This window comes from Sphaerodactylus townsendi, linkage group LG11 (genome assembly GCF_021028975.2).
Source record: "Sphaerodactylus townsendi isolate TG3544 linkage group LG11, MPM_Stown_v2.3, whole genome shotgun sequence".
Classification (NCBI taxonomy): domain Eukaryota; kingdom Metazoa; phylum Chordata; class Lepidosauria; order Squamata; family Sphaerodactylidae; genus Sphaerodactylus; species Sphaerodactylus townsendi.
This window is the reverse complement of record NC_059435.1, coordinates 42380579-42408562: the sequence shown is the minus strand read 5'-3', so window position 1 is coordinate 42408562 and position 27984 is coordinate 42380579. Positions and strand designations below refer to the sequence as shown.

Sequence of the window (27984 nt, the reverse complement as noted above, 5' to 3'; positions counted from 1 at the left end):
AGTGTCATATTCTTTCACTGAGTCTCTGCAGATGGTAAAGCACTACTTGGCAAAGTGGTCAAATGGGCACATAACTAATACAGGACAAAACATAGGTTGGGATTCTCCTAAACTAGTTTGCTTTCCATGCATCTACACTTAGAGTTGGTCGATACCAGCCGGATTCGTTCCGATTCGGACCAGATTCGGATCAATGGGCTCGGATTGGCTGAATTCCAAACCTTGCAGATTCGGACTGCCCTGAATCTGTCGGAACATCCGAGAATTTTGGATGCGTTTTTATTTTTTGGTGTTTTTTCACATTTTGGCCTGCAAGGGAGCATTTTAGACATATCGGCACCAGTGAAAGTCCTGATGATACCCCCCAAGTTTGGTGCAGTTTGGTTAAGGGGGGCCAAAGTTATGGACCCCAAAAGGGGTGACCCTATCCCCCATTCTTTCCGATGAATGGAAAGAGGAGGTTCTTCACCCTATAAATATTCTACCCTCCAAAGGGCAAATCACTCAGTGTGAGTGACACCTTTCCATCTTTGTCACTGTGCCCAATTCGTTGTCCCCAGACACTGGCCATTTGGTTCTGAACCCCAGATCTTCTTCTTAGGAACTCTGTGTGTGTAGGTTTATTGCATTGAATGAAGTGCTTGTAAACCTCATATCCCTACAAATTTGCATTATATTCCTCTTTGTGGATTTTCTTCCAAGAGCTGATCGTTGTATACATTGGTATTAAAGATTCCCTACCCAGCCTTTTACAATATTAATAAGCAGGCTGCTCTGAGCTAATTTTCCCCACATTATTGAGAAACTGTGTCTCCATCCTGGGTAACAGGGGCATGGGGTAATATTGGGTGCCAGGTAGAATACCTGATACAGGATCCATCCCCATGATTTACCAGTGCTTCTGCAGCTGCAACCAATAAAAAAGAATTGGCATAATTTCCCACAATTAAGTGTGTGTGTGGTTCTTCCTTCCCTGCCGCGCTCCCCTTTTCACCTTTGGGTCCACAAGCAAGGAAGTTGGATCATTCTTTTTGAGCCGCATCCAAAGGGAGGGGGCAAATCCGCTTCAGAGAGTGGTGCACCACTGTGCTGGCAGAGCTCTTATCCTGGGGCACTCACCCTGGAAGACCACTTGCATGGGGCACTTACTATAGCCACTTACTCCTGTGAAGGGACAATTCCACTAGCATGCAGTGCCCACTACCCGCCGCACTGGAATGCAGCACTCAACATCATGCCAGCATCCCAACCCTCTGCCATTGGAAACATACAGTAGTGGGAGTAAGCCCGGGGGAGGAGCTGACCATGCCAGCAGGTCGCAGTCTGCACTTAAGCAAGTCTTTTGGCTGGTGTAAGTCCAGAGAGGCCCAATTGAGACTTCTCAGCGGCAAGTAAGCTTTTTGACTTCCCCACGCCACTGGGAAGCCTCTTTGGGTGGGGTGGGCAGGCACAGCACCACTGCCAGGCACCCAGCTTGTGGATGGGGCTGCCCGCCACTTTACAAAATAATACAAATGATGGGCCTGCCAAGAGATTATACGTAGACATGGTAAATTGCTGCTTGGCAAGTAGCTGTCTGCACTCATCTGAGTTTTGTCTGCAGAAAACAATTTAAATGTTATGATTTCAGTCATATTGTACTATGCTCTCTCATACTCTTGCATTTATGCTCTATTTCATTAACTTTCATGCAGCCAAGATAGACAGTAGCTGACATACACACGCACACTGCACAGTATATGTGAAATTTTAGGAGCAGCTTCCAGACTAATTAAATGACTGGTTTCACTGAAATTAAAATCATTACTGTTTTCAATAATCTCCCATATAATCTTATTAGCATGCTGCTTATTAGCACAGATGAATGCTTAATGAATTCTTTTGTTTCTAAATCTTGAACAAAAAACCTTGAAATGAGTATTCATATAAACTAATTAAGATAACCAACGGAACCAGAGCGAGAAGAAAATTCTAGACATGAAAAGTAGCTAAATTATGGATCATTTCAGTTGCTGTGTAGTAAACTCTTTAGAAATAACAAGTCTGGCTTACCTACCATTGAAATATGTCATTTCCTATTGAGTTTCCCTAGAATGTAAGTGGTATTTAAGTAGACATCACATTCTGCACGTTTCAGATCATTCAACAGGAACAACAAAGCATTCCTCAATTATCTTACTTCCCACTACTCTGTCCCAAAGCCACACCCCTAGCTGGTAGAAAACTATAAGAAGTGATGTAAATTCAGTGAATCTATGCAGGAGAAATAAAGTCCATTTTAAGATAGGCCAAACAAGCTTAAATTAAAATGAATTTAATGTCAGGTAGTGATAACTACATACTAAATAAAAAGTACACCTAAATCTTCACTAAATCTCCCAATCTGGTTCATTAATACAGTCAAAAGATTAGATCCACAACAGCACATGTTAAATTGTGCATTCTCTGCATTACACTCTGCACATGCATTTACTTCAAGAGAATATTTAAAAAAAAAATACTCCTGAAACGAAGAGCTGATTGTCTGAATTTACATCACTTCTTACACTTCTTATGTGGCCAAAATGCCCTTTCATACTTTTTAGAGTTCTTCTTCAAATCTCTCATATTACAAATTCACACATTTCCTCACTACATAATATCTAATCCACTGAACCAGAATGCCATCACAGCACATACAATAGTATTATCTCTTCTGATACATTGTATTTGATGGCATGTGTTGACTCATATGATCTTGTTGTAGAAGTCACTGCCAAAGGTGAATGCTGAGGCATTAGTGAATCACTGACACAAAATAGTTTGGAGCACACCAAAGTTCTATTATTCTCTTTCTCTGCACAATAAGGATAAGGCATTTATTTCTGTGCCTCAGGTGCCTACAGTATACAGCCAATGAATTTAATGAATCATGAATTATGTCAGCTCTCTGTCATTCACATACACATGTGGACAAGACCCACTATCAAATACAAATGCCATGTACTGAGAAAACTCTATTATGAGACATAATTCCACACCTGCAGGCAGGGGCGAATCTAGGCAAACTGGAGCCCGGGGACAAAATCTGAGTTTGGTGCCCCCCCACCCTCACCCCAGGTATAGACGACCACTCTCCCCCACAATGACCAAACAATGATTTTTTGCACCAGCTCACAAAACACCTCCCACCACCAGCAAAACATACATGGTTTTCTCCCCACCAACTCTCTTTCCTAATTGTGTCCTCACACCAACCCTATGAGGTAGGCTGCTAGCCTGAGAAACAGCTCCAAACCAGTGCAAGTGGAAATTAACTTTTAAGCATGTAAATCTCTCACAAGTCACCCCCCATCTGAAGGTTTACCAAGCAAACATCAGCATCATCTCTCACAAATCACCTCCTACCCCCAGCAAAACAGGCATGGCTCTCTCCCCACCACTTTCCTAATTGTGTCCTCACACCAACCCTGTGAGGTAGGCTGCTAGCCTGAGAAACAGCTCCAAGCCAGTGCAAGGGGAATTAACTTTTAATTATGTAAATCACCCCCATCTGAAGGTTTACCAAGCAAACGTCAGCATCATCTTCAGTTCTGCTGCTGCTTCTGGGCTCCCTGCTCAGCTTGCCTTTTCCTGTGCCTGCCGGCGCCCGGCTGCCAGGGAGAAGGCTTCTGAAATAAGGCATGCTGGGTTAGAGGGAGGGGAGGCGGAGCTCCCCAGTCCTGCTCCTGGGAGCCCAGTGGGACTTCTCCCCCGCCCCCTGGACACTCCAGGCCACCGTACAGAGCGGCCGGGCCTACGACAGGCACTGGGAGCAGTCGGCTGCTTCAGTGCCTGCTTTCTAGGGCTTGCTCAATCCCTCGCTCTGTAGGAGGATGTTTTGGCGCCCCCCACGTGACCTCAATCGATGCGCCCGGGGACAAGGGGTACCCCATGTCCCTAGGCAGGAACACCAGTGCCTGCAGGGCCTTCTCCTTATGTTTTGCCATAACAACATTGATAATATGAGCACTGGGCCAAAGCCAAAGCTTGCAAATGGACGAAATCAACAACGGCCATGCTATTGGGGGAAGATATCTACTTATTTTCAGGGTTCTCAGCAAGTGTTGTATTTCACAAGACAATCCAAGACAGTAGCAAATCATTTTTTACCTGTGTATTGTAGACATCTTTGGGGTCTTCTTGCTCTGCTTCTTCTTCACTGTTGATTTCATCATTTTGATTCATTTCCAAAGCTAGAAGAAATAGTGAATAGTGTATTAGATGGATAGATGCTTGATTTTCTCTAATGCTGCCTTTGGAAAAAGAGCTCCTTGAGTACCATGATGTAGGACCAGATGCACAGGCACAAGCTCCAATGACTTCAAGGAAAGTCAGACTGAATATAGGACACAGTTCATGCAAGTTTAATGGTTCTGAAGAATGGAGAACTTCAGCAACAATAGGATGACTCAGCATATCAATGCCATGATAAAAGTGCCCTCTGCTGACATTCTTCCTTATACCTAATAAAGGTTCAAGAACCTAACAATGGGTCTAGAAGTCTTAGACTGTATGTATCTGCATATACCATTACAATCTACATAAAGATCATTATCATACTCTTAGGTATATTAGACAAGAAGGTGCTAAATAAAGGGGGGGTTTTAACCAAAAAGTAGAATAAAATTAGACTACATATATTGTTATAGAACAAATTGGCAACACTACTGGGCATTTGTGTCCATATTGGCCGTGTACAGAAGATGGGCCAATAAAATAAAAAATAAACAATCACAATGTTTGGCAATTCCAACAGAGGGATTTTGCATTATATACAAATGTGTCTCTATGTGTGTAATCATGTATATATGCAAAGGATTTGTGTGAACATGCTTTCCCAAGATAATTTCTCTTTAAACTACAAGTCAATTTATCAAGTAGTATTCTTAGGAAACCTTCCCCTCAAATAGTTCACACTTTACCTTACCCATGTGATTAACTTTTCTTACTGCTACTGTGATTTTAATAATGCTGGTATAAACTCTCAACTGCACAAACAGTTCTAACATCAGAGATGCTTTTAAGAACACCCACTAGTGCAGGGGTGTCAGATACGTGGTCCAGGGGCCGAATGAGGCCCCTTGAAAGGGCTTATCAATGAGCCAGTTACCAGCAGTGGAAGCAAAGAAGGGTCACCTCAGCTGGCTCACTGACCTGATAAACTCTCTCAGGCTGAAACAGCCTCATTCCCCAGTGCCAATCTGGGCTGGGAAGCCAGCTGGGGGCTCATCAACCGAGGCAGCCACACACATACACACCCAGCCCAACCAAGTCACGGTTATGTTATATCCAGTTGTTGTAACAAATGAGTTCAACCCTCATGCACTAGGGGTATGGAACACTCTATGTGATTTAAGAAGTTCCAAGTGCCAAGCCAGGTAATATGGCTGACACAATGAGAACCATCTCACTAAAGCTTCTGGCCAGTGAAATCAAGTAATATGCAGCTAAGCATTAACACCTACACTTAGAACCAAGCATCCAAGGAGACTGAATCCCCTTCCCTCTAAGTTATTTGATCGAAGAAGCTAAGCAATCCCAGTAAGCTTTAACTTCACTATTTACAATTTTAAGTTTAACAACTTTGCTCAGAACTTGAGGAACTAGCTTGATGTTTGAGTAGCATTAGCGGACTTGAGAGGAACAAGAATTATGTAACACACACACAAAGCAGTCTTGAGGAACTTCAAAGTCTAACAGGCTCACTGGGGGAAAAATCAGCAGACCAATGGGGATACTCCACAAGGAAACACACTGCAAAGATCTACTGCCTATTTTCCACACAGTTATAAAAATCAGATGAAAAACACATCTACTGAACAAATTTGCTACTGAATTCCATCCACGAGCATTAAAACACAGTGATAATTTCCCACTTTTTGGTACTAAACCTTAAAAAACAAGATGTGCAGTATAAAAGTGGGATGTGAAAATGTAAAATTTGGGGTGAACTTTTAAATAATAGATTTTCAGATAAGATTTATAATATCTGGGCCATAGTCAAGGGTCTGTGATAAAACTGTCTACTGTGCCAACATAAACTGTGTCTCCATGACAGATATAGCTGAGAGCAAAGGAAACCATTTATATTATTAAAAGTAGTGTTTGTTAGAGCCACACATCTGTTTCACTTTTCATAAAGTAAGAATATATTGAAAAGGATACAGTCAAGTTCACTGAAACCTTTCCCAATTTCTACCTATAATTTTCCTCTGGTTTTTAGCCAGTGAAAAGGGTTAAAAATGAATTGAAGTAGAAATGCTAAATGAACATTAGCTTATTGAAATGCAAGTTCAAATGTGTTCATCTGCAAATTAGCCTTTTTAATAGCTTCCCAATTTTTAAACAATCATCTACTTAAGGATAGAAAGCTTGGTTTGATTTTCTTAACTCCCTTGTTGACCTTGGGAAGATTTTCTTCCCTTCCAGATCTTATATAAACCAAAAAGAGAGAGTAAAGGCTTGCTCCGGGATAGAAAGTGGGTGTATTTATGTACAGAGAGGATTGCCCTCCTTGAGATGTAAAGCTTATTTAATTTCACCAGAGTTATTTTAGAGAAAGCCATAACCTACTTTAACCTTGATGGAAGATTCACTTAAGATGGATAATCATTATCATGTATCATCGGTTGCAGCCAAAATTAAGATTGCTTCAGCACTTCCATTATCAGCCCTGGCTTTCCAGAAGGGCCACCACTCATCTGGAGATAATTCTATTCTGAACTATAATCTGGCAAACAGAATTCCCACAGAGAGTGAGCTTTCAGGTGGCTTCAAATGAAGGACAAGGGCAAAGGAAACTTAACCCCCCCCCCCCATTAAATAAATCCTGAATAAGCACATTACATAATTTTGCAAGTATGTTCTTTATTTTCTTAAAAGGAAATGAGGAATATAATTTGTTTGGAAAGGCAGGGATCAATCAGCCAGAACAGAGGGCAGGGAGGGTAACACTACCCAGCCAACATAGTCTGGGGCAAAAAATGACAGCCACACATATCGTATCTTTGCATTCCAACAGTAGTCTCCTTAACTATTATCATTATCATTATCTATCTATCTATTTATTTATTTATTTATTAGTTTTATATACCGCCCTCTCCCGGAGGGCTCTGAGCGATGCGCAACATTTTAAATATATAGATAGAGCACAATTAAAAACATAAACAATTTACAAATATAAATAAACATCTGTTTGGCTCTATTAAAATTAAAACAGCTAAAAGCCCTATTAAAACAGTGTTCCAGTGTACAATATATTGCATCCAAAAACTAAACCCTCCCAAGAGGGAGCGGTAGGTCCCACAGATGTTATGGGGACCACCAAGGGGGGAACCTCCAAGGGGGGAACCTCCAAGGGGGTTGTCCACTGAAACCAACATGACAACAACTGTACATACCAAATTTACAAATGTCACTGATATTCCTTGTTCTTTTTTTAATCATAGGGTTCTCCAGTGTCCTCAGTTGTTATGGTATATATTTTCAATCAATTTAAATAAATATGACTTTGCTGTAATGCTAATTTCTAAATTGACAAGGATATGAAACGCAATGCAATTTCCTATCACTAGTGCACAAACGGTCATTAACTTCCTTTTGAGAAGGGTACTCATTATGCTGGTTTCCAGACAGAAAACAGATCTCCAGGGATCAATTTCTCAAATGTCAAACAGGAAAGAGGATTCTACCCCTATAAAACATCATATTTTACACATCTGAGGGATAATTGGTAGATTATAGTTATGAAAGATGGCAGTTATAGCTAGAGTTTAAGGAAGTCATCTAAGAATTTAAAAATTCTGCAATTAAAATATTAAATTTAGAATATGGCACTCTGTTATAAAATACAGTTCATTACTTTTCATAGTCTCTGACCACAAGATAGTGTGAGGAGATCCCAACAAATCCCTGAAATTTTGGTGCTGCTAACCTAAAAACTGCACCCCCTGCAGGCCAAAAACCAAAAAACCCACTAAAAAATAGAAAAACATCCAGAGGCGTAGCTGGGCCAAACTGTGCCCGGTGCGCATTCCACATTTTCTGCCCCCCATGCCCTCCGCGGCACCCCCATGCCCCCCGCAGTACGCCCCCATTCCCCCGTGGCGCGCCCCCCCTTTGCAGCACACCCCCATCCCCCTTCCCCTTCCCCCCCTTAGTTCCTTTTTCAGAACTTTTTCAGGCTTCAAAAGGCCTTGTTCTCAGTAAAAAAAAGGCTTGATGGGAACTATATTTCCCAGGAGACCTTGTGAGCCCCAAGGTCTCCTGGGAACTGTAGTTCCTCAGGCCGGTTTTACTGAGAACAAGGCCTTTGGAAGCCTGAAAAAGTTCTGAAAAAAGAACTAAGGTAAGTATGGGAAGGGGGTGGGAGGGCGTCATGGAGGGGCGCGTGGGGGGAAGGGGCGGGGCCTGGGGTGATTTTTGCACCACCCCCAGGCGTGCGCCCAGTGCACGACACACCCTCCGCTCCCTTGTGGCTTTGCCACTGAAAAAACTCAAACGGGGGGCGGAGCTTCAGACATGTAAGGGGGGGTTGAACCCAAGAACCGCCCCCCTTACCTATGTCCTTGAGCAGGCCATTATAAAAAAACAAGTTTGGGAATATTTTAATGAAGTTCCTCTACATATAAGTAAGGCAGACATGCAAAATGCAAGCACTGTAATGAAGAACTACAAGTCCTGATAGCCCAAATGAAACTGAAGATAGATCATTATGAAATTATTGAGAGGTGAGCTGTGTATTTTCTTAGTATAACACCAAACCAGCAATTTTTGATAGAACTGTAAAACTAATCTAAACATAAAACCTTCATCTGGTTGCAAACGTTACAATTATACCAATACGAATGAGACTTTATGTAGAAAACTATTATTAAAATCAAGTCTTACTGACTAGTGATTTAAATTAGGGTTTAAATCAATTTGATTTAAATCAAATTACCCTGGCACCAGGGGAAGAACATTATATACATCAATATCCAAATACTGACTGACTGAAAAACCTCTGTCAAACCAAGATGCTGAACTCTATTACACTAGTTCCCATTACACAGTCTGCATTGATAAACTTTATTGCTGCTGTATAGCATCCTGCCTGTTACAGTAATCAGCCATCCTAATGTACTCTGTCTCTAAAAATGATTAAAACCTTAATCTAATCTAAAACTTAAAGTAATGATTGATCCAACAATCACTTTACATGTATTACTTTAACTGGAAGCATGCAGCAGCACTAACAGCAGAGTTTAATTTTTTGAAAATCTGCAAGCGTACACAAAATTAGAAATATGCATACTTCAATTGGTCAAACAGGCATTACCGCAGGACTAATATAATACTGAAAAATATGGCCTCTGTAAGACCTCATTATCTAAACAGCACATATTGCTATAGTTTCACCCTTAGGTGAACAGAGAAACTTGTTTAAAATGCCACAGCCCAACACTGCAATACAAAGTCAAGTTAGGATTCCATTAACAAAGGATTCAGTGCTCTGGTTTCTTTGCCAACAGTAGCTCAAGTAGTTTGTTGGTGTTCATGAAACTGCTAAAAAAGCTGCCTGATTTCTAAACCAAAATTGTATCAGTGTTCCCATAGGGCATTCAAACTCAACTACTTACATCCTACCACATGCATCTCTATTCTCAAGTATTTGCTAAGGTGAGTAAATATAACTAAGTTTTTATGTTTTCCATTTGATCCTGTATATATCTGCAAGCAGTGTATGCAAATGGTAGTACTACACAAATCTTGGGGGGAGGGCATCAAGGACCCACCCTTTAATGTATTCTCTATCACCCTGACACACACCCAGTGCCCAAACACTCCTAACCACCAGTGCAACAATCCAGAAAGGAAAAGAAAGCAATCTTGATGACATACACCCAGATGTTTGAATAATATACATTTTAAAAAGTGAAATAAACCATCCAGTACAATTCAAAGTCAAAGAGAGTGTTAGAGCAATAGAAACCAAACAACCTTTAAAAAAACAGGACCTACACATTTGTAAGCTGAAACCAGCTCGTTTTCATTGGATGAAGATAAACAAGAGCAACACATGAACAAAACATCAGTAAATATTCCTAGGTACACACAAAACATTTGTCCACAATTTTAAACTATTTGTCATTCAACACATTCTCAAACTGCAGAATCAAAAGCTTGCTATACACACCTGATTTTCTCGTCTTGATTGCAAGAACAGCAGCCAGTTCTCTCTGCATCTAATAAATGAAAAAGATAAAGCAATACAATTGCCCTGATAGAAATTATTACAGACTTCAAGAGAAAACCAGCTGCTCATTCAGAAGCTACAGAAACCAGCACTATCAGCAGTCTGGGACCCCAGATCCCATGGTCATGTACTTAATTTAAAAAATTCAATGACTCTCTATCTTCATTTTAAAAAAATCTTGCTTGTTTCAGCACAGTTACAAAAGGCCACTGGAGGATTTACTTAGACAAAACATGAACTAGGGCAGTAAGCAATTGACAACCATTTCATGTCACATATTAAAATTTATTCACAGGAGCGGATGTTGCTATGACTGCCACCATCATTTCCCCTCAGAGATTTATAAAGTATAGAAGCCAGTTATTAAAAACAGGATAACTTGGGAAGTTAATTTTCTTATCTGCTGTAACAGGTAATCAAGTACATTAATTCTTATTCACTTAAATTTTAGTTCAACTGTTCTTTCACTATAGAGCTTGAGACTGTTTACATGGGACACCCAGTGACTATCATCCGGGTTCTGACCAGACCTGTTTAGTTTCCCCATGGCTGATGTATCATGTGTTTTCATACTGGTAATTCAAATACCAGCAATGCTAATCACTGTAATGACATCACCATTCTCAGTGCACAGTCAATGATGCTGGACACTTCTATTGTTCAGTTCTGTAAAAGTCTGTATCCAAGAATTCTATGTGGGCTGATGGGAATTGTAGTCCATGAACATCTGGAGAGCCACAGGCTGCAGACCCCTGGCTTATTTTAAGTAGTGGAGGCAAAGTATGGGATAAAATCCCATAATTTAAAGTATAGCTTTTCCTGTCAAATAATGATTCAGAAGAAAATATATTACCATCAAACGGGAAAAATCTTTGTGAATAACCAGATTTCTCTCTCAAACACACAGACACGCGCGCACACTTAACAGCCTGTTACTATAAATACATTCCTTCTTTGTTTAAAATTCATCAAAGCTCAAGATACCAACTCATTATATGACACTGGATCAACAGCCTTGTACCCCCTCAACAAATAAAACTGATGATATAAATAGCCTGCTTATCAAGGGATCTAGAATTCTCAAGTATCCTCTCATCCCTTGGATTTCATGTTTAATAAGATGGGAGGGATTTTCCTGTCTGCATGTCATTGTGACCATCAGTAGAAGATCAGCAGGAAAATGAGCAAGAAAAGATTCTGACTCAGATACAAAAATTGCCCTTTTCCTCTGGTTACTTGTTTCATTCCATCTATGAGTACACATCTATGAAACAGGTGATTGCTGCTGAAAGGTGTGTTTTTTTTCCGCTGGGGGAGCTTAATGAACTGTTCCTCTACAGGTTTATTCTTCCAGGAAGATCTCCTAAGAATGCAAGAGAACTACTCTATATGCTATGCTCTCATTCCCACAGCATATAATTTATAAAATGAGAGGCAAATTTTTGGTGCCATTCTTTGTGAATATTCATGCTATGATGTAAGAGGCCTCTCTCCTTCAGACAGAGACAAGGCACAGCAAAAAAAAAAACCTTAAACTTCCCCAAGAATTTCTGACTCTCCAAAAAATCTTAAGTACCTGATAATGCAAAATTTCCCTTCCGCTTCAGATATACTTTTTTCAACAAAAAGAACTTAGTAGAATTGATACTTCATCGGCCACATGCCAAACCCTTTTTTGTTTTAGAATGCTCCACTTGAGTCCTTGTGCCTACAAAGTTTTGTTAGGCACTAGGACCCAAGCGGAGCATTCTAAAGAAAAGATGGTCCAGCACATGGTAGATGAAGGTACAATTCCACTTAATTCTTTTTGTTGAAAAGGGTACAGAAATAGTACATCATGAAGCCAACTTCTGCCTTTTGAAATGGTTTAAAATTAAAATGTTCTAGGAAGAAGAATTAGATGAGCTTGAGTGGGGAAATTTGGCTGGATCTAACCCAAATTTTGTGGCTCTTTTTACTAAACATTTCTGTAATTTTAAGTGCACCACTATACGCTTTTCAACAAAAAGTAGTAAGTAGAATTGTAACTTCATCCCCCATATGCTGGACCGTCTTTGTTTTAGAATGCTCCACTTGGGTCCTAGTGCTATCTAGTTCTGCTAGGTAAGCACTAGGATCCAAGAAGAGAATTCTGCAACAAAGATGATCCAGTACATGGCAGACGAAGGTACAATTCTACTTAGTTATTTTTGTTGAAAAGGGTATACCTGAAGGGGTCTACCTTACCCCACATCATATTAATTCACCTGAGAACATGGGGAAATGTGCAGGTGGTAAGTCCATTATTTTGCAAGCCCTAGTAGAATCTGAGCACCTGAGCACTTGTGTCTGATGTGCTGATTGTATGGGCAGATATGTTTCAGCAGCATGTCTGGAAGTATGCAGTGCACCAGGGCATCTGGAAGCAGAGCATGCTAAAGTGAATGGTGAGTTGTAGGAAGGGGCTGCACTGCTACCATTGGTAGCACTTAGATTGTGCACCCAAGCATCCAGTATTGTCTTTCACACTGTACATGGCCAATAAAGTACATCTTTTGGATGAGGGATGTGACATCCTCACCAGTCATCTGCAGAGGGGCCTCTTGGTGACCATAAGTTGGCTTACCAAGGACCAGGTTGATTCCCACCCATGTTGAGAGTAGCGAAAAGAAAATGTTGCTTCAGTAGTATACGGTCCAACTTAGGTGAGCATCCTGAAGCATCAGTTCGGGAGATGAAGGGTGATCCTCATAATAGAAATCTGGGGCCTCTATGCCTTCATGTACCTGGGATAGGGACCCATTGAGGGATGCCATTATTCTTGAATCATAGATCTCACAGCAAGGGGAAATGGATGCAGCACATCTCCTTTGAGCACTAATGAAGATGTGGCAAGGAAGAGTAAGAGCCTTACCCACATGATGGCTTGGGGCTTAGAGTCAAGGTGGCCTCACCCATATAAAATCAGGGATGCTCAAAACAGGAGCCCTGACTCTTCAGCAGCCCTGTTGCCCATGCTGCAATTAGCTCTGGAATGAGTTTTTGGGTCTGTGTGCACTCCAGATCCTTATTCTGCAGACAAAATACATCAACTCTTCACATCTCACCCAAATATGTAAAGGCTTCTCCAGGCTCCTCTAGACATGAAGCACTGGATATATCTGTCTCATGCAAATTTTAGAGGCTCTCAAACTTAGGCATACTTGCTATTCTTACTATGCTTCCAATTCCCTTTGCTTCATTCAATAGGTGGTATATGTCATTTATATTTATTAGCCAAGTACGCAAATAGGCAACTTTGTATCTTTTTTCTTAACCCATAAAATTCAAGCAACTGTAATACTGACAAGACTGAAATACTAATTCCTTATTTACAGAATGAGATATAAAATAAATGCTTTTATAGAGTCATTTTCACCCACCAGCAAAAACTAAATATGCTGTCTAAATTATATCCCATTTTCGATATTGCTTGTTTATATCCCATTTTAGATATTGCTTGTTTAAACAATTGTATCCATTAGGTACCCAATTACCATGCCCATAGGCCAGGAACGGATAAGCTTTTTTCAGTAATTTCTGTTGACCAAGACAAAAAAGGCAATACGGTTTTCTAAGAAAGACTCCAACCTTCCCTTCGGCCATATTTGCTCACACAATAAAACAGTCCTTCTCTCAATGTCATCATATTTAAAATACGGCACACTTCTAAAGCATCCTTTTCCATGAGATAAATATGAGATAAAAATAAGATCTGTCATCTAGTAGTTTAAAATGGTACCAAATAGAGCGAATTAACATAATATATTCAGAAAGATATCCTGAGCAACTGCAACCATTCAAGCATTTATCATCCTTGTTAAGTCAGCTCCTTTATGCAAAAGTTAAAATTCCTATCATGAACAATATCATCCTCAGTGAGAACATTCCACATAAACACTAAATCTTTCATATGGCCCTAATTTTTAATGATTAAAACACAGTGTTTCTGATCAAGAAAAGAGTCCTCTGCTGTTGTTCCTACAGTCTGAATGGGCACTATTCAAACACAACTGTTATCCTTCAAAAGTCCCTCACCCTTCCATTGTTTTAAAGCATTTTCTTTATTAGCAGATTCCAACCAGAGTCATCAATAAAAGGGAACCTTAGAGGCAGAATATCTTCTCTAATAGTACAGGTACTTCACTATGGGATTTAAACAGAAAAGGCTTAAGAAAATGTTAAATGGGAGCTATAAAGCATCCAGTCATGTAACAATAAAGCTATATCTCACTGGCATTCATACTTAGTTCTTAACCTTGGCTTTAGTTTACAAAATAACAATGCACTTGAATATTTTATGTACTGGTGATTGTTACATACTTGACTTGGCAAATACCGTAATCCTTTTGAATGCATTTCACCTGAGATAAGGGCAAATCTTTGTTCTTTTTGTGAAAACACTGCAGAGAGTTCAGACTCTCATATCAAAGAAGAAAAACGCAACCAAAAACTTGTTATCCAGACAATTATAACAAGCAACAAGACTGTGATATTGCATCAACCACAATTTGAGCCGGGGAGCTCATGGTACCCTTTTAGTAAACAGATAAGGAGGACAAAACTGTTCTTCCAGAAAAATTTCAGCCTCGCCTTCAGTCATATCTGCTCACACAATAATTTTTTGTTATTTGTTTTCCATTTTTGTCTCCAATGGAGACCAAAATGGCTTACAATTAGGGTTACAAAATGGCTTACAGTTAGGGTTAGGGGTTAGGGTTAGGGCCCTGGAAATCTCCTGCTATTACAACAGATCTCCAGACAATAGAGATCAATTACTCTAGATAAAATGGCTGCTTTGGAGGGTGGACTCTATGGCATTGTAATCCAGTAAGTTTTGTCCCCTCACCAAACTATGCCCTCTATAGGCTCCATCCCCAGAATTTCCAGGTATTTCCCAACCCAGATCTGGCAAACCTACTTAGCAACAGTGGCGTAGGAGGTTAAGAGCTTGTGTATCTAATCTGGAGGAACCGGGTTTGATTCCCAGCTCTGCCGCCTGAGCTCTGGAGGCTTATCTGGGGAATTCAGATTAGCCTGTACACTCACACACATGCCAGCTGGGCGACCTTGGGCTAGTCACAGCTTCTCGGAGCTCTCTCAGCCCCACCTACCTCACAGGGTGTTTGTTGTGAGGGGGGAAGGGCAAGGAGATTGTAAGCCCCTTTGAGTCTCCTACAGAAGAGAAAGGGGGGATATAAATCCAAAACTCTTCTTCTCTTAAATCATCTTTCTAAACCCCACCCACTTCATTTCATCACAACAATCATTCTGTGAGGTAGGTTAGGCTGAGAGAGAGTGACTGGCCCAAGGTCACCCAATAGGTTTCCATGAAAAAGTAAGCAAGCAAACAGGGGCTTTCCAGATCTAGTACAGCATTCTAACCATTATAGAAACATTGGTTCTTTTAGATCAAGGCTTTCTCTTCCTGGATAACATCCAGACACTTTTTTGCCTATGTGATTATATATCCTTATTTTGGGTGTGTGTCTGTATGTCTCCTCTTGACTTCTCATTTCCTTCTTTGTACAATAGCTTCCCCCGTTAGCCAGCATTAGTTGTCGTACTGCATTCTCACTCTAGCCCATTCTTTGGGCAGGCTTTTGGACTCTAACCTGGGCCTGCACTCGACTCTACTTGAGTCATCCTCTAGGAGATTTGCCTCAAATTTTCACTAGTTCCAATCTAGACATGACTTGTCTTCAGCACATCCTTTCCTGCCTACACCTCAATGTTGACACCAGATTCCTGAAGTATGTATTGAGCTAGCATCAATTTCCAGTTTAACTGCTGTTTTCTGTTGGAGTTACGGGAGATGCATAGAGTCAGCCCATACCCTCATCTCTAAGAATAAAAACTAATCTCCTGTTACTTCAATATCTAGGCTTTTAATACATGATAATGATCTGCCAGTACATTTCTTAGGATCTCCTCAGCCAAACTCAGTGTGTATGAGAAAAACGACACTTGTCCATAGACTAAGGCATACATATATTCCCTTGATTATATGAAGGCTAACCATAACAATAGCCTTTCCCTGTTAGCAGTGGTGGTACATTTGCCTAATTCCATAGCATTTTTAGTTACTGTTCATTATTGTGACATGGTGGGTTAGCACTGGACCTCAAGGAGGGACAGTGCAGGATGCTCTTGTGAGGGAGGAAATCTCTGTGAGAGATTTTGCAGCTGCCTCACTATCAACAGTGCTGGCCTTGGAGTTCCATGGCTGGGAAGGGCCTCCAGGGTGGACACTTCTAACTCTCTCTGTTCCCATGTGGCAGTGGGGATTATGCTATCCATATTATCAACTGCTTGGTGCCTTTTTGCCAGAACTGTCTTCTTCTGTCTCTCATACGTCTTCAATAAAATCCTTGAAAACCTACAAGCGCTTTATTGTCTGTGCAGGGGACTGACAGACAGCAAGGTTCAAATTACTACACAACCATGAAACACTTGGAGTGATTTTGGGCTAGTTGCCATTTTTCAGCCTAACTTACCTCATAAGCATGTTGTGAAGATAAAATAGAAAAGAGAACCATGTGCGCTGCTCTGAGCTTTCTGGGAAGAAGGGCAAGATTAAATTATGAGGGAAAAAGGGGGGAGAACACAAATTCTACCTATTATACAATAATATTGTTAACTACCCTATTACATTACCAAGCATACAAAATATCAATATTGTGATATATCCATCCTCTTACAAAAGAGAAATAATTAACTTCTTTTGCAAAAAAAACTTACCGCAGAAGTCAGTCGAGCAAGAATTTCAGCATTAGTCTCATTTGTGTCTTCGATCTTCTGATGGTTCCTTTAAAAAGGGAGGGGTTAATAGAAAAGTGAAGGAAGACTTCCAAAAAACACCCAAGAAAATTAGCTCATTAAAAAAACACAACAGATCAGGAGACTGTCCTTATGCTACCCCCCAAGTTTGGTGAGGTTTGGTTCAGGAAGTCCAAAGTTATAGACTCCCAAAGGGGATGCCCCATCCCCCATTGTTTCCAATGGGAGCTAATAGGGGATGGGGGCTACAGTTTTGAGGGTCCATAACTTTGGCCCCGATGAACCAAACTGCACCAAACCTGGGGGGGTATCATTAGGGAAGTCTCCTGATGAGACCATGAAAGTTTTGAGACTTTGCCTTCAGAAATGTGCCCCCCCCCAGCCTGCAACCCCCATTGACAGAAATGCATAAAACTCAACGCAGAACAAAGATTCTTGGGCAAATTTCTGGGATGTTCCTGCAAGGGGCGCATTTTTGGACGTATCGGTACCAAAATGTTAGGGTATCATCTGGAGACTATCATGATGGCACCCCCCAAGTTTGGTACAGTTTGGTTCAGGGTGTCCAAAGTTACTGGACCCTCAAAAGAGTAGCCCCCATCTCCTTAGCAAAGAATGAAGAAGAAGAAGAAGAAGAAGAAGAAGAAGAAGAAGAAGAAGAAGAAGAAGAAGAAGAAGAAGAAGAAGAAGAAGAAGAAGAAGAAGAAGAAGAAGAAGAAGAAGAAGAAGAGAGAAGAAAGGAAAGAGGGAGGGAGGAGGAGGAGGAGGAGGAGGAGGAGGAGGAGGAGGAGGAGGAGTTTGGATTTATATCCCCCCTTTCTCTCCTGCAGGAGACTCAAAGGGGCTTACAATCTCCTTGCCCTTCCCCCCTCACAACAAACACACTGGGCATTGCTCCTTCCAGAGAAATCCAGCAAAGGGGCCCCGCAAAACCAACCTGGAAGCCCACCAAAGCACCAGCCAAGCTGAGGTTTTTGGAAGGTCGGTAGTTAAAATTTAAAGCCCAATTCCCAGCCTCACTCATGGGTTTTTTAAAAAATTAGATTAAAAAAATACCCATGGCCCATATAATGGACTGTGGGACAGCCCAAAAAGGGATTCTGGTTTTTCAGTTTCATTTGTTTTGGGGTTTTTTTCAGTTTTTTAGGCTTTATTTTTTCTGAATGCACAGCTCTAATATGCATACATTCATCCAACGACAGAAAGTAGGAACTGCACTTAGCTTGATGCACAATGAATGAATCAAACATAGTTGGTGCATGGAGCATTATGAAGCATAAAAACATGGTATTCTTACAGTATAACCATTTCCCAAACAGCTTTTTTCCAAATCCAAGGATATTTTATTCAGACATGCCCAAATTAAAAGAAATCTGTTGCTGAAACCAAAAGGTTCAAATTGAAAACTTCTATTATCTTACAATCTTATTTTCTGTAGCATTTACCAAGATTAATGACAACTTCTTCCCAGTAGATTTGGCTATATTATTATGGAATTAATATTCCTTTCCTTATCATTTTAGGATTTACAGATCCAGACCTAAGAAAGCCATTCTGCTTGTCTGAGTTCCACAAGACATGGAACTTTTTCCACCCAGAAACCTTGAATAAGCAAACGCTGCTGCTCTGCAGATAAGCCTGACAGTCTACTATGTCTCTGTAGTCCCCCTAAACTCCCTTGTCACATCCTCCTGTCTCATAAAGAATTGACATTTTATGTCCCTAGTTCCAACCTTTCTTTACTCCCTGTCATCTTCAACCACATGACCCCATTGCCATGGTGATAGAACTATGATGTCAGAATAAAATCCGTTACAAGAGTGAAATTCAAAGAATGTATAAATTTCTATTCCCCTAAATGCTGCTAAAATACAATTTTACCACCCTAGCCACACCAATAATGAGTTTATGAAATCATCTGACAACCTGTGGCTATTCTATTACAACACTTACTTGATATGATTTACTGGATTTGATATGCTGCCCCTCCCCTTCTGGATTATGGCCTATAAGATTTGCTACTACAGCTAATATCATTCCAAAAAAGTTCATTAGGAACAGTTACAAGAAGATATACTTACAGATTGCATGCATTAATCCTTGGAGGAATAACAGGCACTAATTGCAACAGAAGTTTAACACCATTTTTCCATCCTTCATCTTGTTCATATTCACAGAAAAGATATGTACACTCATCAGCTGAAAACTGGTAGAAAGCATAGTTATCTTGAAAACAGATTTGTCGATCCACTGTATGGGAGAAAAAAGATGAATGATTTTTAGAGAGTTTCTTTTACCAATCTGCTATGAAACAAAAAGCACCAGCAAAATACTAAATAAATTCTTGGAAATTTTCCCTCTGATTTGATTTTAGTTACTACTAAGGGCACATTTACACATACAATGTATTAACATGGTTAGAACTAACTGAGGTGCCATATTTCAAAAATCAGTTTTACAGCTGTATGCTGTTTTTGAAAGCCTTGTACTGTATTGTACTGAAAAGATCTACAATAATAACATTATAGGCAGACAAAAAATGATAGAACTGAAAAAGAGAATCTTAAACATATTGTGAAGAGCCTGAAGGTTACCCATGAAAGCAAGTTGTTCTAGATTCTAGATTCCAACGTTCTAGATTCTACAAAGTTCTAGGTGAATGAAGACTATGAAATTGATTTTTAAAAACAAGGAGAATTTCTTATCAAGAAGATGAGGCAAGCCAAACATTTGACAATGGCCTAGATGTAGACTGAAATCAAAAGATATGAAGTTCTGCAGGCTCAATTAATAACAGAAAAGAACATGTAAGATAAAACATTTTCTTTTATAAAAACCATATTTCAATATGTCTACCAAAAATGCCTGTCCATTTAAATGTAGATATAAATACTATCAGCTGCATTGGAAGATGGCAATTATTCAGGATATGAAATCACAAATGAAAGGAAAGTAGGATATCAGAAGTAGGATATCAGAAGAAAAATTTTAGAATGGATATCTGCCTTTTCCTTTGTTCCTCTGTTAATATTATAAATCAAATGTCCAGAAAAGGATCAGAATGGCAAGTGAAACTGGAATACCTTTCTTGAGACCATTAGACCTGCAGAAAAGAACATGTAAGATAAAACATTTTCTTTTATAAAAACCACATTTCAATATGTCTACCAAAAATGCCTGTCCATTTAAATGTAGATATAAATACTATCAGCTGCATTGGAAGATGGCAATTATTCAGGATATGAAATCACAAATGAAAGGAAAGTAGGATATCAGAAGTAGGATATCAGAAGAAAAATTTTAGAATGGATATCTGCCTTTTCCTTTGTTCCTCTGTTAATATTATAAATCAAATGTCCAGAAAAGGATCAGAATGGCAAGTGAAACTGGAATACCTTTCTTGAGACCATTAGACCTGCTTTTGTAAAACTAACCTGATAACATAATTCCCATGTTCAACAGGAGCTGCCAGACACCAGCTGCGGTAGATCTACTCTTGATGAAAGGACAGTACTCCAAGAGCCAGTCTATGAGTTCAGATCCAGTACAACTTCTCCTGGCAAAGACAATAGATTATAAGGCTGCATTCTAAAGAACACTAACATAAGAAAAAGCTCTTCTTCATGAGGCTGCCAAATTTTTATACCACATAAAATAATATCTACAGAACAATACCTACGCTTAACGGGAACATGAAGTAGAATGTTAACCTTACTTGTACATGAAAATTATGAACAGCACAGGTTTAGTAGTACAAAACCATTATTTTTATCATATCTGTGCCCCGCCTTTCCCCCTTAAAAAAAAATTCAATTTCAAAAACAATTCCCCCCCCCCCCACCCCCAAGAATTCCTCATCAGGGATAGCAGAGATTTGCCATGGAAAAGGTTGTGTCTCTCTGTGTCAGCTGTCACCAGCGTACAGGGGCTGGGCAGGCAGTGGAAGCTGACTAAGGTCAGCTCCACCCCCTGGTCCACCCCAGAACACCCCCACCACACTGATGCAGCTGGGGTGGCACAGGCCAGGAGCACTGATGTGAGGCTAGGCACCATGGTCAGTTGTCCCAGGCCCCGCAGCAGCTGGGCATCAGCAGATTTACCCCACCACTGGGGTAAGTGCCCTGGGGTAGGCATTTCAGCTGGTGTAGGCCCTCACCACATCCAGAGAGGGATTTGCCCACCTCCTGAATTGGGTGCCCATAAATTACAAAGGCCTAGAGATTCTGTTTAGCTGTTCATGCATACTGGCAGGACAAGGAGGACAAGGAAGTACAGAATATGCTGCATGAGAGGGGAAAAGTGGATGTATTTGCTTTTTCTAAAACACCCCACTAAATTTCACACTGGTCTTGAAAGAACAAGACTTCACTTCATAAATTAACAAGAAGCCTCGCATCCATTCTTCCTTTACCCTCCCTCTAATTTTCTCAAGATTTGGCAAGTTATTTCTTCAATGTAGACTTTTCTTGCCCTTTCCAAACAGGTTTATACAGATAATTTTATTTATTCATAAGCCATTTGAGACTTCTGTCATCTTCCAAGTCATGTAGTCCCCCCCCCCCCCCCATCTTTGGAATTGGGCTGCTTTATCAACCACGAGTACTGACACTCATGTGAATAATAGAAAGAGTACATATCTCACTAGAATGCTAAAGTATCAGACCTTTCAAGAGTCGGCAACCCAGCTCCTGAAAGATTGTATGTTAGATGGTCCGTTAATGACAGTTAGTTCGATTTTATTTTTTTAAGAAAGGCTTCCAGAAATTTCTTATTTGAGACAGGAACTAAGAGGATGATTTTGAAAAACCAAGATTGAGACATTATACAAAAATTATTTTAAAATTTAATACTTTGTTTTGCTGCTTTCATTAGCAAAAGTTAAGTCTGATTTGAGTTCATCAGTATCTTGAGGTGGTTATTTAACAAATATGTCTTTCATTTCATTAATATTTGTCATGTTCGTCAGTATATGTTCATCAGCAGAGCTCGCAAATCACAACTGCATGAACTGCATCCTATTTTAAATCCAATAGTTCATTCCAAAATCCTATCACCTATTTTTTAGAAAAGAGACCAATGTATTAGTATGCATGATTAGCCAGTCTTTAACTTTGTTCTCATACTCTCTAAAATACGAGTAGACTTGCTCTGCAACTCCCTTGTATCAAATGTTATGAATCAATAAATGATATTAACTTTATCCATATAAATGGGCCACTGTTCATGTCAGAATCACTGCTATACTGTCTCCCTCAGATTTTCTTTTTTCATTTGAAGATTGCTCTCATGAATTACCAGATACTTGGCATTTCACTTACCAAATTACTACTTGGCTAAACTTGGGACGCCCCGCCCATTACAAGCTTAGCAAAACTAATGAACATTCTCTGTTTTTCTTCATTAGATTTGAATAAGTGGGAATCTGCAAGAAATTTGTGAGGAGGAGGTATTCCCCCACCTTTGTTTCCTGCTCTCTCTCTCTCCTACTTCTGCCTCTCACCCCTTTTGATACTCTCTCAGCTCCCGATCTCATCTCACTCTCTCTTCTGCCTCCCCAACTCATCAGATCTCTCTTTCTGCCCCCTACCCATCAATCTGTCACCCAACCCCAGCATTCTCCTTCTTTCTTTCTTTCTACCTCAGCATGCTCTCTCTCCCCTGGGGCTTCCACCTCTCCCCGCCCCCCACACCTCCACTTTCAGCAGCTCACCTACAGCACTTTAGGATGGGCCCACTGAGACTTTCCCACATACCCATCATAGCTCTCAGCAGCACCCACTGAGGGTTCTCCCCTCACATATTGCTGAAGCAGCCACCAGGCACCTGGGTGTCACAGTAGCTGCCACCACCGCCAGGAGTCTCCCAAGTTCGTAGAAAAAAATCTGTTTGGGGTATGTATATCCCCAATCCCCTAATTTAGATGTCCTCAATAGGGGCACATTTGGGAAAGTATATAGATGTGACATAACTACATTTCATGGCCCCTTAAGCCTGTGCTGTTTCCATACCTAAGGAAGAGTCACTCATTATATATAAATAAGTGGTTTCTAGTCCAGAAAAACTCATGGAATAAAATTCTATTAGTATTTTAAGATACTACCAGCTGAATTATTTTTGTTGCCATCAATATTTCCAGCTACCTCTCTGGAATTACTGTCAAAGATAACCCTCTTCATATACTGCCATGTAGATAACAGAAAAAAGGTAGGATAAAGTAGGATCATCTGTCCACTGGGCCAGAACATTAGCACATTGGCTTATCCAGCCTGCAAATCCAAGGGAGGAAAACACAGCAAGAAGAAAGACATGTGTTATTAAAACAAAAGGCAAACGTGGTTACCTGCAAAGTCCCACCAATGACATTCTATCGTTCATCATATCAGAAGCTTGTAGAATGAAAACATTTCTGAGAGCTCTCCCAGCACATAAGGCATCCTCGCCATAAATCTGTAGAAGACAAATAGAGCACAGAGTTATGCAAGCTGTGACGGATTAGGCTTTTATATGGTTAATTTGAAAAGGTGCAGTTTGCCAGAACAAGAGAACCACAGTGTTAACCAGAGCACTACCTAACTGGCTGGCTCAAATGTACCGTTATACAAGCCTTCAGGATTATAGCATTCTAAAAGACTTCACAGATGTTACAGAACACAACTGAAAAGTACAAGCATGATGTCATGAGCCAGCCCCTGGGCACTGAGGACTCTGATGTAGAGCCTGAAGACATGGTGCATTCAGAAATGGCTCCCTGCAAGGAACTGCAGGCAGAAGACAATTCCAAGCTCTTCCTTGCAAGCTTGGGCAGAGCCTGATGTTATGCAGCTGGGAGAGCCTTCAGGTATTTCAGAAGAGCAGTAATGAGCCAGCTGCTCAAGGGAGGCAAAGACAGAAGCTATAGCTGCAAAGAAAAAGTGCTCGCATTGTTGCAAGCTATGACAGAAGGCTCTGCCAGATGGAGGCATCTGCATCTGAGGAGCATTGAGCTCTTGCAGGATCCCAGTCTCATAGCCAGGACTTCGTATATAAAGCCTGCCTTGGGCTTGACTCTGCCTGGGTGCAATGAATGTACTTCCTGGTAAGCTCCACATGCTTAGTCTTCCTCTGGCCTCTGGCTCTCAGGCTGCCTGCTTGATCTCCTGCCTGTGCCTTAACTTCAGAGGGCCTCCTGCCTGCCCTGACTTTGTCCAGTCTTGACTACACCTCACTTGATGCCTGCTTGGACTCTGTTCTGTCTGGCCATGCCGTAGCTAGCCCCTGCCACCAACACTGAGCTTTCTATATGTATAATCAGTATTCCTTATCAGCAGTAAAAACTATGTTTACATTAGAAAACTTTGACCTACATAGCTATTCTAAACTCAGAAGCGCAGATGTACATAGCTTCAGGCAGTATGAATGAAGACATGCAAAAGAATGAACACATGAAGCAAAAAAAAGTTAGCATTAAATGAGATTTAAAAAATACCTTGCTGGAAGGGTTTTCCAGATATGGATTTGAAATTCTTCTGGATATAATCTGCAAGAGAAATGTATTGTGATTGTCATTTAACAAGCATACAAAACATAATAAATAAGCTGGCAATCAATGAAAGCTTGAAAAGCACTTGAAACAAATTTGTAATGTTTAAAAAGATACTGAGGCACTTGAAAGAGTAAAAGTTTAATTTCTACCATTTAAAAAATTGGACTTGTTATTTTTTTTAAAATGGCATATTGTTCATCACATCCCAAAACCAGAAACATTGGAAGTGAGGCCTGGAGTTATCCCAGTATTACAACTGATCTCCAGACTTTAGAGAACCAGAGTACGATATCGATTAGAGCGCTGGACAATCTGGGAGACCCAGTTTGAATCCCCACTCTGCCACAGACTCTTGCTAAGTGACCTTGGGTCAGTCACATACTTTCAGCCTAACCTACCTAACCTGGTGGTTGTGAGGATGAAATGGAGGAGAGGAGATCAGTGTAAGTCACTGTGACTCCCCCACTGAGGAGAAAGGTAGGGTATAACTTAAGTAAATACAAATACATATCACTTTTCCTGGAGGATATCTTTCTGGAATAGCAGAAATGTTGTTGAAGTCATTCTCATTGTGCACTGATAGAAGAGTAAGTGGGTCACGCCTTGTCAGCTAAAATGTGCGGCATTAGAACTGTTCTTCAAGGGGAACACTCAGAAGTAATTGTAACAGAGTGTATGAATTTTGAAATAATTCATTAGATTCATGTTACTGAAAGAATGTGATTTCCATATATATGTTTAGGCAGAAAATAGCATTTTCCGTTGTGATTTGTATTATCATGAACTCTGTTCTGTGGAAAATAAGAGATAGCACAATATAAAACGGAACAGAATTATCTCAGATCTGTTTTCTTTCCCTTGTTTAAATATTTGTCATTAAACTGTCACATTCCTTTAAAGCCCACTTACCCTTTATAGTGTGCATATTTCCTATGTCTCCCTCCAGTAGCCAATGCCTCACTATCTCCCTTCCCCACCTCTATTCAGTTTCCAGATTTTATTGCGTTTTATCAACTGAAGAGCAAAAGACACCCTTTTCACTACAAGCTACACAGAACAGGTATTGTCCTGAATTGCGAATATAAGAGACTAAACCTTGCCTACAGCCACGGAGTAGTTTATTTGACTATCTTCTCCTGACCACATGGTTGGATATATTTGTTTGTGGTAGAGTGTAGTTAAAATATAGAAATATAGAGTGTAGTTAATATATATATATATACACATGAATTTCTTTCCTTTGCTCTCACATTTCTGCTGGACAAAGGATATTTGTCCTCTGTCCAACAGCTCTGCAACTATAGTGTACATGGTGGTTTTGAACTGTGCATGTTCTCCAGTGTTTGGACAGCTCCCACTATGCCCAGATAAGACCTTTCACCAGACTTCTACCCATCCTATACCCTTTTAGCAAAAAGTAGTCAGTAGAATTGTAACTTCATCCATCACATGCTTGACTTTCTTTGTTTTAGAAAGCTCCGCTTGGGTCCTACTGCCTACCTAGTTCTGTTAGATAGGCACTAGGGCCTAAGCAGAGCATTCTAGATGGACTCTCAGTAGAAATAGCCAGAAGTCTGGATACTGTCTCTATTGGACCAAGTTTACCCTTCCCAAAGATTCACAGGAACTGTGGAAAAGTACCTGACTGGAAATCTTAACAGGGTTAGCAAAAACATATAAGGCTGCTTCCACATGTATACAGCACCACTAGCAATTATCAGTGGTAGTACAAAGGGTTGGCTCAAAACAGATTTTCTACTTGTGAAAAATAAAGGGGTCCCTTTTGACAACCTGAAGCCCTACTCCCTCAGACTTGCCTAGGGCTGTGTTTGTGGTGCAGGACTGGGAGCAAGAGAAGAGGTGGCCGCCCAAAGCGGCATGCTAGTAGATGAGTGGGACAACATGGTGGCATGGGGCTTAACTTTGATGTTGGAAGGGGCCAGGCAGAGGGCCATGTGATTGGGGAACACAGGGCTCTGCCCTGGGCCACCTTCCCATTACTTATTCAGGCTGCTGCCAAGTCCCCCACCCATTGTTTGGGATCATGGGGCCTCCATGAACAGCCATGTGGAATAGAGGCTGTAATAAGGAGACAAATTGGCTGAGATAAAAGGAGAAAACTGGGTGGATCCAACTGAAAGCTTACTTATCATTTTGCATTAGTCAGAACTCTTTGCTATATGACATTGCTTATTTATATGTAAACTGGCTTATTACAATGAAATTCAATTCTGTCTCATTGTAGCCTGTCTCCTGATTGCAAATGTGTACTGACTTGATGAAGAAACCATTTGACAAATAGAGGGCAGGTGAATATAAATATATTCCAATTCAGAACTCATTTATTTATCCTCCCAAATCAATTAAATTATTGTAGCTTTTTTCCTATCACCAAAATAATCTAGTAAAGTAAAGGTAAAATTTCCCCTTCAGTCGTGTCTGACCCTGGGATGCCACTGCAAGCAGTGATTTCACAGGCAAGCCATTTTTGTGAGGTAGTTTGCAACTGCTTTCCCCGGCTATTCTTTACCCCCTAGCTATGTGTTAGGTACTCATTTACCGACCAAGGAATGGATGGATGGCTGAGTTGACCATGAGCCAGCTGCCAGGATATCTGACCCACAGGGGGCTTGAACTCCTGACCGTGTGAGTGGCAGTGCAAGCACTTAACTACTACACCACGCGGCTCCTAGTACCTTCTAGCAATTATAATTATAAAATAATCTAGTACCTTCTAGCAATTATAGTCATAAAGATTATAGATGCAGTGACAAAATCTCCAAAAATCTAATGTACTTTTATACTAGAATGTATCTGGGATCCCAGAAAGTGTCTGGGACCTGAGCACACTGTACACATTATTTGGGCCTCTAAGTAATATTTGACTATGAATATAGCACATACATATAACCAAAAAAATAAATGGCATGCAACCACGGGGCAGCAGAATGGCATCTTCCTCTCCATATCTCAGCTGATGCTGCTATCACAGTATGGAAACCAACTTCAAACTCAGCAAAAGCAAATGTGGAAGGAGACAAGGAAAGCCCCATCAGCATCCCTGATCTTGGTAAATTTGGATTTTGTTATTTCCTAGGCCCATTAAACACAGTCATAGGATCTCATTAGGTAAATGGGGTCAGGTAGGAGTTAATAGGATAGAGCTTAGTTCCTAGTTTTCTATAAACTGGCCTAGTATAGGACTGCAGAAATTATCAGATGCCTCCAAGTCCAAGATTTCTTATAGGGGCTCTCTTCCACCAAATTTACAAAGTTCATATATGATATCAGAACAAATTACATGATTTACCTGATCCACGCAAGATAAACCTGTACCACTAGAATTCTGTGCATTTCACCCCTACCTCTCAGCAGCTCTTGAGGGGGAAAGTCTAACATAAATGCA

At 40.5% G+C, this 27984-nt stretch overlaps 1 protein-coding gene across 1 annotated transcript in view; it reads right to left on the bottom strand.

Annotated features, from left to right (window-relative positions):
• Window positions 1-27984, bottom strand: part of RAPGEF5 (Rap guanine nucleotide exchange factor 5) — a 122359-nt gene that overhangs the window by 81792 nt on the left and 12583 nt on the right. Inside the window, exons 2-8 of the mRNA XM_048510892.1 lie at window positions 24522-24572; window positions 23397-23503; window positions 20491-20612; window positions 19138-19306; window positions 17018-17084; window positions 10199-10247; window positions 4132-4214 (exon numbers count right to left, since the gene is read on the bottom strand). Coding sequence (XP_048366849.1) covers window positions 4132-4214; window positions 10199-10247; window positions 17018-17084; window positions 19138-19306; window positions 20491-20612; window positions 23397-23503; window positions 24522-24572 — 648 coding nt within the window. The remainder of the gene's footprint in view (window positions 1-4131; window positions 4215-10198; window positions 10248-17017; window positions 17085-19137; window positions 19307-20490; window positions 20613-23396; window positions 23504-24521; window positions 24573-27984) is intronic.